At 40.8% G+C, this 12,048-nt stretch overlaps 2 protein-coding genes across 4 annotated transcripts in view; both read left to right on the top strand.

The window, feature by feature from the left end:
* The window catches only part of MTRF1 (mitochondrial translation release factor 1), a 44,792-nt gene extending 42,306 nt beyond the window's left edge, over positions 1 to 2,486 (top strand). For all 3 annotated transcript variants that reach the window (XM_061170766.1, XM_061170765.1, XM_061170767.1), the window contains one exon: positions 2,164 to 2,486. In XM_061170766.1, the coding sequence (XP_061026749.1) occupies positions 2,164 to 2,277 (114 nt within the window). In that variant the 3' untranslated portion in view covers positions 2,278 to 2,486. The remainder of the gene's footprint in view (positions 1 to 2,163) is intronic.
* A 6,843-nt stretch (positions 2,487 to 9,329) lies between these two features.
* LOC133076302 (kelch repeat and BTB domain-containing protein 7) lies at positions 9,330 to 11,782 on the top strand. The gene has a single exon (XM_061170862.1). It carries the CDS (start codon positions 9,530 to 9,532, stop codon positions 11,573 to 11,575), a length of 2,046 nt encoding a protein of 681 aa, XP_061026845.1. The 5' UTR covers positions 9,330 to 9,529; the 3' UTR covers positions 11,576 to 11,782.
* Positions 11,783 to 12,048: the final 266 nt, after the last annotated feature.

The following is a 12,048-nucleotide window of genomic DNA, read 5'->3' as shown; positions in this document are numbered from 1 at the left end:
TAATATGAATCCCCACATTCATTTATTCCTAAGGCCCCGCTTCATTCCCAGGGTGGTGGCAGCAGCCTTGTACATTCCTGCCCTTGGGTTCTCTGAGGTCACTCAGGATGCTTATTATGAATTCCCTTGTAGCTAATTTTATTTGTATTTGTATTTATCTAGATAATAAGCACAGACTACCATGTAATATATTATTTTGTATTTTTATTCTGTTTCCCAAAGTTCTTGTGCAGATTCCTTAGCATCAGCCTATCTCCTGCCCTGTATTCCAGTTACACTGGAAATTTACCCTTGTCCTGGGCTTTCAATGTATTTTGTTTCCGTTCCTTTCTTCATATTCATTCTTTTGACTGAAATGCTCTGTTTGTCTGTATTTGGAGAAATACTGTTCTCTTTTTAAGACCTAATTCAAATTTTTCTTCCTTTATTTTTTAATTTCTTGCACTGTATTATGCTTATGTATTACCTAGGTCTCCCACTAGATTGTGAGCTTCTGAAAGCTGGGAACTACAGCTCCTTCATCTTTTTTTTTTTTTTAATTTTTGGCTGCATTGGGTCTTCATTGCTGCGTGCGGGCTTTCTCTAGTTGCCGCGAGCAGGGGCTACTCTTCGTTGCGGCGCACAGGCTTCTCATTGCGGTGGCTTCTCTTGTTGCAGAGCACGGGCCCTAGGCACACGGGCTTCAGTAGTTGTAGCACGCAGGCTCAGTAGTTGTGGCTCGCGGGCCCTAGAGCGCCGGCTCAGTAGTTGTGGCGCATGGGCTTAGTTGCTCCGCAGCATGTGGGATCTTCCTGGACCAGGGATTGAACCCATGTCCCCTTGCATTGGCAGGTGGATTCTTAACCACTGCACCACCAGGGAAGCCCCAGCTCCTTCATCTTTGATCTTTGTATCGCTAGCACTCTGGTTAATCCAATTGAACTCTAAATGTGATGTGATTATCAATAAGAGTAATAATCCTTTTAACATAATTTCCAGATGATGAAATCACATTGGCAATAGTCATAATAATTTGAGCTTACAGGCACACTAATTTTATAAGCAATTTTCATATTATGTTCAAAATGGTATAAATCTTAATTTTAAAATTTCATCATAGTGCTCTTGCTTTCTGTTTAATTTTAAAGTTTAATTCGACATCTTACTATATGCTGGTGTTTTGTGGAATACAAAGATAGTAAGGCATATCTTTTCCCCTACAGTTTAATTTGAAAGAGAAATGTGTACACTTAACCTGAAATTTAACTTCCAGACCATTCAAGAAAGACTAAATATAAGATTAGTTCATGCCTACATCTAAACTTTAAATGTTCTATGTTCCAGATGCCAACATTAAGATATTTCTATTAAGCCAATGTCTGGGTTTTTAGCATTTCCAGAATAGGAGGCTGTGCTAATTCACTAATCCCAACAACTCTATTACACAGAACCTTTATAACACAAGAAAGGTACTTGAAGTCATTATTTTACTCGTTTCTCAGAGAGAAACCTCAGGGAAGTCTTAACTGAAACAGTTTCCACCCGATGGAATTATTTGGAGGTTAACATGAGAGAGGTTTTTTCCCCAATTTTTTATTTTGAAATGTCAAGCACACATGTTTAAAGACTAGTCCATATATACCCTATACCTAGATGCAACAGTTGTGAACATTTTGTTATGTTTGCCTTCTGTTTCTCCTCCACTTCCCCTTTCTCTCTATAGATACACCTGTGTTGCTACTGAACCATTGGAAAGCAAGTTGCAGACCTCAAGACACTTGTCCCCGAAATATTTCAGTATAAATATTTTTCAGTTACACAGGACTTCTAGATTTTAAAACCACTGTATTTCTAATTTAAGAAAAAACAGAACTATTATAAACCACTTACGGATTAAATAATTTGAATTTGGACGGTTGGCTAATTTAAAAATGCTAATTTAAACAATTTAAGAAAGAGTTTAATTCCATTTACTCTTTAGGATTCACGTTTTACATTAAAAGGCAAAATTAACTAGGGATCCTCCCAAGTTAGCAATTGTGTTCCTTATATTGTGGATTAGTAATCCTTTGTTGCTATTAAATAATGACTTCAAAGAAATGAAATAAATGTATGCTTAATTCTTTGTTTTGTTCCTCCTTTATTTCTAGTAATCAGGTTTTCATAGTAACTCTCTTTCACCAGGAATTTTTATGTGGGGAGAAGTGCCTGGATCAGCTAATTCAGAGATTGCTTCAATCAGCGGATGAAGAAACCATTAATGAATTTTTGGATGAAAACCTTAAATCAGCAAAATAAATACTGATTTATAATTTATTATTATATAAATGAAATGGACCTATGTCAAGAAGCAGACCGAGGTAGGGAAATCTTTATGAAAGGTGATAAAGAGCAGCTAAAAATACATGGTACTCACAAAAATATTTTTTAATGAATCCAGTCACATTTCTTGACCTAAGTTTATTTTAGGTTTCCTGTAAAGCACAATCCAGCTCTTCAAGTAGAAACAAAGCATGCATTGTTGAAAAGAGAAATAAAGTATTGAGAATTGACTATGTGATGTAGGACAGATCATTTGTTCTCTTTATACGCCTTTTTTTTAAACCATCTATAAATTAAACACATTTCACATCTGTTACTTCAGGACTTTGCCCGTGGTAAAATTTAGTGATATAAATTTATAAACTTGTTTGTAAACTCCTATTTAAAGACAAAGTACTATTAATCATGTTAAAGTTAGGACTTAAACTGCTACTTTTAAATAAAAAAGTAAATAAAAGTTGTGAAGAATATGAGTTGATAACAATGAGCATCTCTAGGATACAGATGGTAGAGCTCTTGGAGAGCTGAATGAACTCTGTAGTGTACAAACTACAAGTCAATATTTAAAGCAGACTCTCTGCTTGGATTCTATTTCTTATTGTTCTTTGACTTAACAAGCATCAACAGATGTGGTGTAATATGAGTAATTCACTGATGTCGGTTTTGTGCCGTGATATATAAAACCTAGTCCTTAACCTTACAGAACTTCCAGCTGAGCAGGGAGCCAAAATATAAGTCACCAACTCTAATTCAAAGTGGCATGCTGTATTTAGTAATTTTTCTCGGGAAGTTTCTTGAGTAGAAAAGAGAGCGGTTGTTATTTTAGACAGTTCCTCAGAGAGGAACTGTATGCCAGGAAAGACTAATTAAAATAGAGTTTTAAGACCAATTGAATTATTTGGAGGTAAAGATGAGAGAAATTTTTTCCCAAATTTTTATTTTGAAAATTTTCAAGCACACAGAAAAGTTTTTAAAATAATTTTTAAGAAACAGTTCAATGAATATTTTATCGTATAGATTCAACCATTGTTAATATTTTGCCACATTTGCTTTTTTTCTTTCTCTGTACAAACACACACACACACAGTGGTTGCTGGACTATTTAAAAGTTAGTTGCAGATCTTATAACACTACTCCTAAATATTTCATCACAGCCTAGGAAAAAGGACATTCTCATACAAAATTATAACTCCATTATCACACCGATTGTATATCAATAATAATAATAATAATAATATAATAATTATATAATATGATCTAATAGCTATTACATATCAAAATTTCTTCAGTTATCCCCAAAATGTCTTTTTTTAGCTGTTTTTGTTTGTTTTGTCCAATCCAGGATCCAACCAAGACTCACACATTACATTTGCCAGTATCTCTTTAGTTTTTGGATTAATCCCCCAAGTGTTTTTCCATATGACATTGACCTTTTGAAGAGTCCCACAAGGTTGTTTTGTAGAATAGTCTACATTCTAAATTTGCCTGGCTGCTTCCTCATGCTGTTGGTAACTTTCATCTATCCCCTTAATGTCCTATAAAGTAAAATTATGTCTAAAGATTAATTAAATTCAGATTAAACACATTTGGTAAGACTACTTCACAGGTGATGTTGTGATACTGTATCATATCAGGAAGTTCCACTATTAGTGATGCTAAGTTTGAAAACTGTCAAACCTCTCCATTGTAATGATGGTACATGCTTTCCTTAATAATCAGTATGTAATCTGTGGGGTAATACTTTGGCATCATATAAACATTTGATTTCTCATTGTGCAAGACAGCTTCTGAAATGACCCCAGTGACCCTGTTCCTGGCATTTCATGCACTTGTATAATCTCCCCTTGAATGTGGACCAGATTTATTGACTATTTTCTAACAAGTAGAATACAATAGAAGTGGTGGGATTGTCACTTTTGATATTAGGTTGTAAAAAGACTTGCTTCTAGCTCTGTCTCTTTTTTTTTAATATAAATTTATTTATTTATTTATTTATTTATTTATATAAGCCAAAGATAAATCAGGGTTCTTGTAAAAAATCTGGAAAGCCAAAGTTTATTGCCTCATATGCACAATACCTTTAGAATATTAAGAAGTAACAAACTTTATTTAAAAAATAAACCTTAGAGATATTTTAAAATTGAATTTGAAATTGAGTCAAGGGACCTAGGATCACAAACTACTACAGTCAACTAAAAATTAAAAGAAATTATTTTTAAAATCATAGACTCTAGTGTTGGGGGCAACAGTGATTAGGAAGACATGTGTTGGCAGGGGTGGAGCTTTTGGGATGCTGGTAATGTTCTATATCTGGACCTGAGTGGAAGTTACAAGGGTGTATTCATTTTGTGATAATTGCATTTACAGTTGAGTTAACTGAGTTTGACAATTGCATACACCCTTGTAACTGCCTGCCCATTCAAGAAGAGAACATTTCCACTGCCTCTGAAAGTTTCCTTGTGTTCCTTTCCGATCAGTCCAGTAATCTGCCAACTCCCCCTCCCCCAACAGTGGCAACCTCTATTATGATTTTTATTCACCATAGCTTATTTTACTGTTCTGGAACTTCACATGAATGGTCATACAGTATGTACTCCTGTATATCTGGCTTCTTTGTTCAAAAGTTTTGATACTCATTTACAATATTGCAGGTATCGAGGGTTGTTTCTTTGTTATTTCTAAGTAGTATCACACTGTATGGATATACTACAATTCATTTTTTTCATTCTTCTATTGATGCACATTTGGATTATTTCCAGTTTTGGCTATTATGGATAAAGCTACTATGAACATCCTTGCACAGGTCTTTTGTAGACATGTTTTAATTTCCCTTGGGCAAATGCCTAGGAATGAAATTGTTGGGCATTTAACATTCAAAGAAACTACCAAACAGTTTTTAAAAGTGGATATATCAATTTATAGTCATAGTATTAATATATGAGGTTTCCAATGGCTCCCTATCATCACCAACATTTAGTATTGTTGATCTTTTTAAGTTTAGCCATTTTAGTGGGTATGCAGTGTTTTCTCATTGTGACTTAAATTTGCATTCATGTGATGATGAATGACATTGAGCAGCTTTTCATATGTTTATGGGGTGTATGTATTACGAATATTTTTTCCTAGTCTCTGGCTTGCCTTTTTATTTTGTTTTCACTGCTTTTTTGATGGGCAAAAGCTTGTAATCTTGTTGAGGTTCAATTTATTAATTTTTTTAAAAGATTACTGTTTTTTTTGTGGCCTAAGAAATCTGCCTACCTCAAAGTTACAGAGATAGGTTTATGTTTTCTTTTAGCAGGTTTATCATTTTCCCTTTTCTATTTAAGTTTTCAATTTAACATTAAGACCCATCTCAATTTAATTTTAGTTTATGGTATAAGGCAGGGGTCAAGATTTTTTTTTTTCACATTGTGATCCAGTTGTTCCAACACCATTTGTTGAGAAGACTTTCCTTTCGCCACTGAATTTCACTGATAACAATGCGGTGTTTCTAAATTTAAAAATTCAGTTCCTTGGGCCACTGGCCACATTTCAAGTACTCAAGAGCTACCCTTGGCTTCTGGATACCGGATGAGTCAGGGCAGACATAAAATAGTTACAACATTGTACAAAGATTGTGATAGCACTATTCTAGAGCTTAGAGCACAGTACCCACTAAATATTTTGGGTTCTGTGAAAGGTAATCTAAACCAAATAACAAAGTATGGGCAGATATGAGGAAGATAAAAATTAATCATTGAACTTATATTAAGTACCTAGAGTAGTCAAATTCAAAGAGACAGAAAGTAGAATGGTAGTTACCAGGGATTTGGGGGAGGAAGAAAGAGTTATTATGAATGGGTACAAAGTTTCAGTTTTGCAAGATATAAAGAGTTCTAGAGATGGGTGGTAGAGTGATGGTGGCAAAACAGTGTGAATGGCCTTCCCCGGTGGCGCAGTGGTTGAGAATCCGCCTGCCAACGCAGGGGACACGGGTTCGATCCCTGGTCCGGGAAGATCCCACATGCCGCGGAGCAACTAAGCTCGTGTGCCACAACTACTGAGCCTGTGCTCTAGAGCCCGTGAGCCACAACTACTGAGCCCTCGTGCCGCAACTACTGAAGCCCACGCATCTAGAGCCCGTGCTCCACAATGAGAGAAGCCACTGCAATGAGAAGCCCGCACACCGCAACGAAGAGTAGCCCCGGCTCGCCGCAACTAGAGAAAGCCCACGCGCAGCAACGAAGACCCAACGCAGCCAAAAATAAATAAATAAAATTAAAAAGAAAACAAAACAAAACAGTGTGAATATACTTAATGCCAAAGCAATGAACAATTTAAAAATTGTTAAAATGGTAACCTTTATGTTAAGTATATTTTATCAACTTAAAAAAATTGTTTTAATTGCTTTTCCCCCAGCTGGTGTTAGTGCAGGAGAGAAAGCAATCGGTGTTACTAATGACTTAATTGTCTCTGGTGTACCTGAAGGATACCCAATGAAGGTACAGAAGAGATTTTGGAGCCCAGAGCCCCACTTAGCTTAATGTCTCTATCTTGGAATATTTCCATTAGACCCTCATCAGCTAATCAGAAAAGAGAGAAAAACAATTTGAGAGTTATTCTGCTATATGTTATCCACCTACTCATGTAATAATACTAAAGATTTCATTCATTAGGTTATGGTAACACATGGCAAACTAGCAGCAGGAGCAGTCTGGGGTTTTTTTGTTTTTATTTTTTTGGCTGCATTGGGTCTTCGTTGCTGTGCGCGGGCTTTCTCTTGTTGCAGCGAGCGGGGACTACTCTTCATTGCAGTGTGCAGGCTTCTCATTGCGGTGGCTTCTCTTGTTGCGGAGCGCAGGCTCTAGGTGCACGGGCTTCAGTAGTTGTGGCTCACGGGCTCTAGAGCACAGGCTCAGTAGTTGTGGTGCACGGGCTTAGTTGCTCTGTGGCACCTGCTTTGCCACCAGGGAAGTCCCAGGAGCAGTCTGGTTTTTAAATAAAAGATCTCTAACTTAAAAAAATCTCTAAGCCCTTGATTTTGAATATTTAAATGTTGATCAGTACATATATATATATATAACTTTTGTAAAGCATAAACTACTATATTATTTCAAGGAATGTCAGAGCATGTATGAATACCAAGTTTTGAGGATCTTGGGCTTTTGTACAATACAAGGTACATTTGTTTAAATATTTTAATTTTGGGACTTCCCTGGTGGTCCAGTGGTTAAGACTCTGCCTTCCAATGCAGGGGACATGGGTTCGATCCCTGGTTGGGGAACTAAGATCCCAAATGCTGCAGGGCAACTAAGCCCGCACACTGCAACTACTGAGCCCATGCACTCTGGAGCCCGAGCGCCACAACTAGAGAGAGAAGCCTGTGCGCTGCAACAAAAGATCCCACGTGCCGCATCTCAGACCCGATGCAGCCAAAAACAAAAATAAATAAATATTTGAAACAAACAAAAAAACAATATTTTAATTTAAAACTCTCATTAAAACGCCTTAATAAAGACAATTCCAGAATCTTCAACTGATTTGTGGAAATAAATGAAAGTAGTGTAATACTCCTATTAAGAAGTTATAAAAATAGGCTTGCTCCCCAGAAGATGAAGTGTTGATTTGGTGAGATGCCACCCTGTCTATGAATATGCCTGATTTGCATATTTAAGGCCATCTATGAATGCTGTTCTCTAAGACCTCATCTTTGTCTAAGACATCCTAATGAACCTACATATTGTTTAGTAATGAAAATACTGTAATACACTTCAGGACTTCCCTGGTGGGGCAGTGGTTAAGAATCCGCCTGCGAATGCAGGGGACGCGGGTTTCAGCCCTGATCCTGGAAGATCCCACATGCCGCGGAGCAACTAAACCCGTGCGCCACAACTACTGAGCCTGCGCTCTAGAGCCCATGTGCCACAACTACTGAAGCCCGCACGCCTAGAGCCCATACTCTGCAACGAGAAGCCACCAAAATGAGAAGCCCATGCACCACAACGAAGAGTAGCCCCCGCTCACCGCAACTAGAGAAGGCCCACGTGCAGCACCAAGGACCCAACACAGCCAATAAATAAATTTATTTATTTATTTAAAAAAAGAATCAGCCTGCCAATTCAGGGGACACCGGTTCAAGCCCTGGTCCGCCAAGATCCTACATGCCACAGGAGCAACTAAGCCTGTGCGCCACAACTACTGAGCCGAAGCTCTAGAGCCTGTGAGCCACAAGTACTGAGCCCGCGTGCCTAGAGCCCGTGATCTGCAACAGAAGCCACCACAATGAGAAGCCCACGCACTATAACAAAGAGTAGCCCCTGCTCGCGGCAACTAGAGAAAGCCCAGGTGCAGCAATGAAGACCCAATGCAGCCTAAAATAAATAATATTGTAATACACTTCAGAACCTTTGAAAAGAAGCAACATTAAACACTGGAAGTTTTCTTTGCAGAAATTGTTCATGGTTTCAAATAAGTGGGTGCCTCATTTTTCATAAATTCTAAAAGAAAAGCCAACACTTATTGAACCTTTACATTTTAGGCACAGTGTAAGCACTTAATTATTGTTCTAATCAACAAATATTTATTGAAGCGTTCTAGGTCCTTCGCAGTTTATCTCATTTCATCCTCACACAATCCTATGAAATACTATTATCCCCATTTTGCAAAGAGGGAAAAGTTCTCAGAGAAAAGTTACACAACTAATGAATACTAAAACGGGGCTTCTACTGTGGAGTTCAAACCCACAGCTCTAAACTGTCAAATCCAGGAGAATAAATGCTTCCTAATTCTGTTAGTCAAAGCAGTCATCCCCCAGAAGCCTCGCGATATTACTCGAACTACTACTCCCAACATGCAAAGCGGTTTCTGTGAAGCCGCCTAAGCGGCAGAGACCGGAGGGCCGCGGCGTACCTCGAGGCGCGGAAGGCAACCTGGGAGCCGTAGTTCTCCTGGACGCCTACCGGTATTGCCAGCGCGGCGGTGGCGGATCGCTCGGTTCTAGCCAGTGGGTCCTGTGAGTGCGAGCTGAGGCGGAGAAAGGGCGCGGAACTGGAAACGGGTGAGTCAGGCACTGTCTACGCGTTAAAGAGAGGCGGCACCGCGGCGTAGGGTTGAGTTAGGTCAGCGCGGCCCCCGCGCAGTCTCTTTAGGGACACCGCGGTCTTAGCGTCAGCGAGCAGAGGGTGAGGAGGCGCCAGAGCCCGGTCCTTGCCTCCGTACTCGTCCTCAGCTCCCCGCCAGCATCTCCACCATGCAGTCCCGGGAAGAAGCTCCGCGCTCTCGCCGCCTCGCCAGTCCCCGCGGCGGAAGGCGGCCCAAGAGGCTTTCCAAGCCCTCGGTTTCGGCTTTTTTCACGGGCCCGGAGGAGCTAAAGGACACGGCCCATTCCGCAGCCCTGCTGGCCCAGCTCAAGTCCTTCTACGACGCGCGGCTGCTCTGTGATGTGACCATCGAGGTGGTCACTCCTGGCAGCGGGCCTGGCACGGGCCGCCTTTTTTCCTGCAATCGTAACGTGCTGGCTGCCGCGTGTCCCTACTTCAAGAGCATGTTCACCGGCGGCATGTACGAGAGTCACCAGACGAACGTGACCATGCACGATGTGGATGCCGAGTCCTTCGAGGTGCTGGTCGATTACTGCTACACGGGTCGTGTGTCATTAAGTGAGGCCAACGTGCAGCGCCTGTACGCCGCCTCCGACATGCTGCAGCTCGAGTATGTGCGTGAAGCCTGTGCCTCCTTCCTAGCTCGCCGCCTTGACCTGGCCAACTGCACGGCCATCCTGAAGTTCGCCGACGCCTTCGACCATCACAAGCTGCGATCACAGGCCCAGTCGTTTATAGCCCACAACTTCAAGCAGCTCAGCCGCATGGGTTCGATTCGGGAGGAGTCTCTGGCAGATCTGACCCTGGCCCAACTGCTGGCCGTCCTGCGCCTGGACAGTCTAGACGTCGAGAGTGAGCGGACAGTGTGCCACGTGGCGGTGCAGTGGTTGGAGGCGGCTCCCAAGGAGCGGGGTCCCAGCGCTGCAGAAGTCTTCAAGTGTGTCCGCTGGACACACTTCACCGATGAAGATCAGGATTACCTGGAAGGACTGCTGACCAAGCCCATTGTGAGGAAATACTGTCTGGACCTTATCGAAGGAGCCCTGCAGATGCGATATGGTGACATGTTGTACAAGTCTCTGGTGCCAAAGCCAGAGAGCAGCAGCGGCGGCAGCTCTGTTGTGTCGATGGCAGAAAATCCACCTCAGAGGCTGGGTATGTGTGCCAAGGAGATGGTGATCTTCTTTGGACATCCCAGAGATCCCTTTCTGTGCTATGACCCATACTCAGGGGACATTTACACAATGCCATCACCTTTGACCAGCTTGGCTCACACTAAGACTGTCACCTCCTCAGCTGTCTGTGTCTCTCCAGACCATGACATCTATCTGGCCGCCCAGCCCAGGAAGGACCTCTGGGTGTATAAACCAGCCCAGAACAGTTGGCAGCAACTTGCTGACCGCCTGCTCTGCCGTGAGGGCATGGACGTGGCATACCTCAATGGCTACATTTACATTTTGGGTGGGCGGGACCCTATTACTGGAGTTAAATTAAAGGAAGTGGAATGCTACAGTGTTCAGAGGAACCAGTGGGCCTTAGTGGCTCCTGTACCCCATTCCTTCTATTCCTTTGAACTAATAGTGGTTCAGAACTATCTTTATGCTGTGAACAGTAAGCGCATGCTCTGCTATGATCCTAGCCATAATATGTGGCTGAACTGTGCTTCTCTTAAACGCAGTGACTTTCAGGAAGCCTGTGTCTTCAATGATGAGATCTATTGTATCTGTGACATCCCAGTCATGAAGGTGTATAACCCAGCCAGGGGAGAATGGAGGCGGATTAGTAATATTCCCCTGGACTCTGAGACCCACAACTATCAGATTGTCAATCATGGCCAAAAGTTGCTCCTCATCACCTCTACAACCCCACAATGGAAAAAAAACCGGGTGACTGTGTATGAATATGATACTAGGGAAGACCAGTGGATTAATATAGGTACCATGTTAGGTCTTTTGCAGTTTGACTCTGGCTTTATTTGCCTCTGTGCTCGTGTTTATCCTTCCTGCCTTGAACCTGGTCAGAGTTTCATCACTGAGGAAGATGATGCACGGAGTGAGTCTAGTACTGAATGGGACTTAGATGGATTCAGTGAACTGGACTCTGAGTCAGGAAGTTCAAGTTCTTTTTCTGATGATGAAGTCTGGGTACAGGTAGCACCTCAGCGAAATGCACAGGATCAGCAGGGTTCTTTGTAAATATTTTGAAATACCAAGATGTTTCTACTGCTATGGAATATATCTTAAAAAGGTGTCCTTTTCTTTTCCTGAAAAAAAAAAATTGATTAGGGCTGCAGATTTGGTTTAGAAAGGATAATGTTTGAATTGCTAATGTAATGTTACAAAGTTTAAACAGTCCATGAAATCAACTATATAATAATTTACTGTGCAGAACGTGGAGATTAAAGTATGCAAAACAATGAACCATATAATTGATTAGAATGCTTGGTGGTTTTCTTCTTTGTTCAAGTATTTGTTGCACCAGTGAATCGTTTTGATTAGTTACACTGTTTATATTTTGATTATCTAATTTAGTCTTGTTAGTTTTTAAATTCTATTTAGTGTTGTGAGGAAGTTAGCTTTTTAATTTTTATATAGAAAATTGGACTAGAAATTGTTGGTAGGGTTTTGAAGGTTTATATCTTCCTTCAGAATAATGAAAGTAGTAGATT

This window comes from Eubalaena glacialis, chromosome 16, assembly GCF_028564815.1.
Source record: "Eubalaena glacialis isolate mEubGla1 chromosome 16, mEubGla1.1.hap2.+ XY, whole genome shotgun sequence".
Lineage (NCBI taxonomy): Eukaryota > Metazoa > Chordata > Mammalia > Artiodactyla > Balaenidae > Eubalaena > Eubalaena glacialis.
The sequence above is the reverse complement of the archived record's forward strand: the minus strand, read 5'-3'. Positions and strand labels throughout refer to the sequence as shown.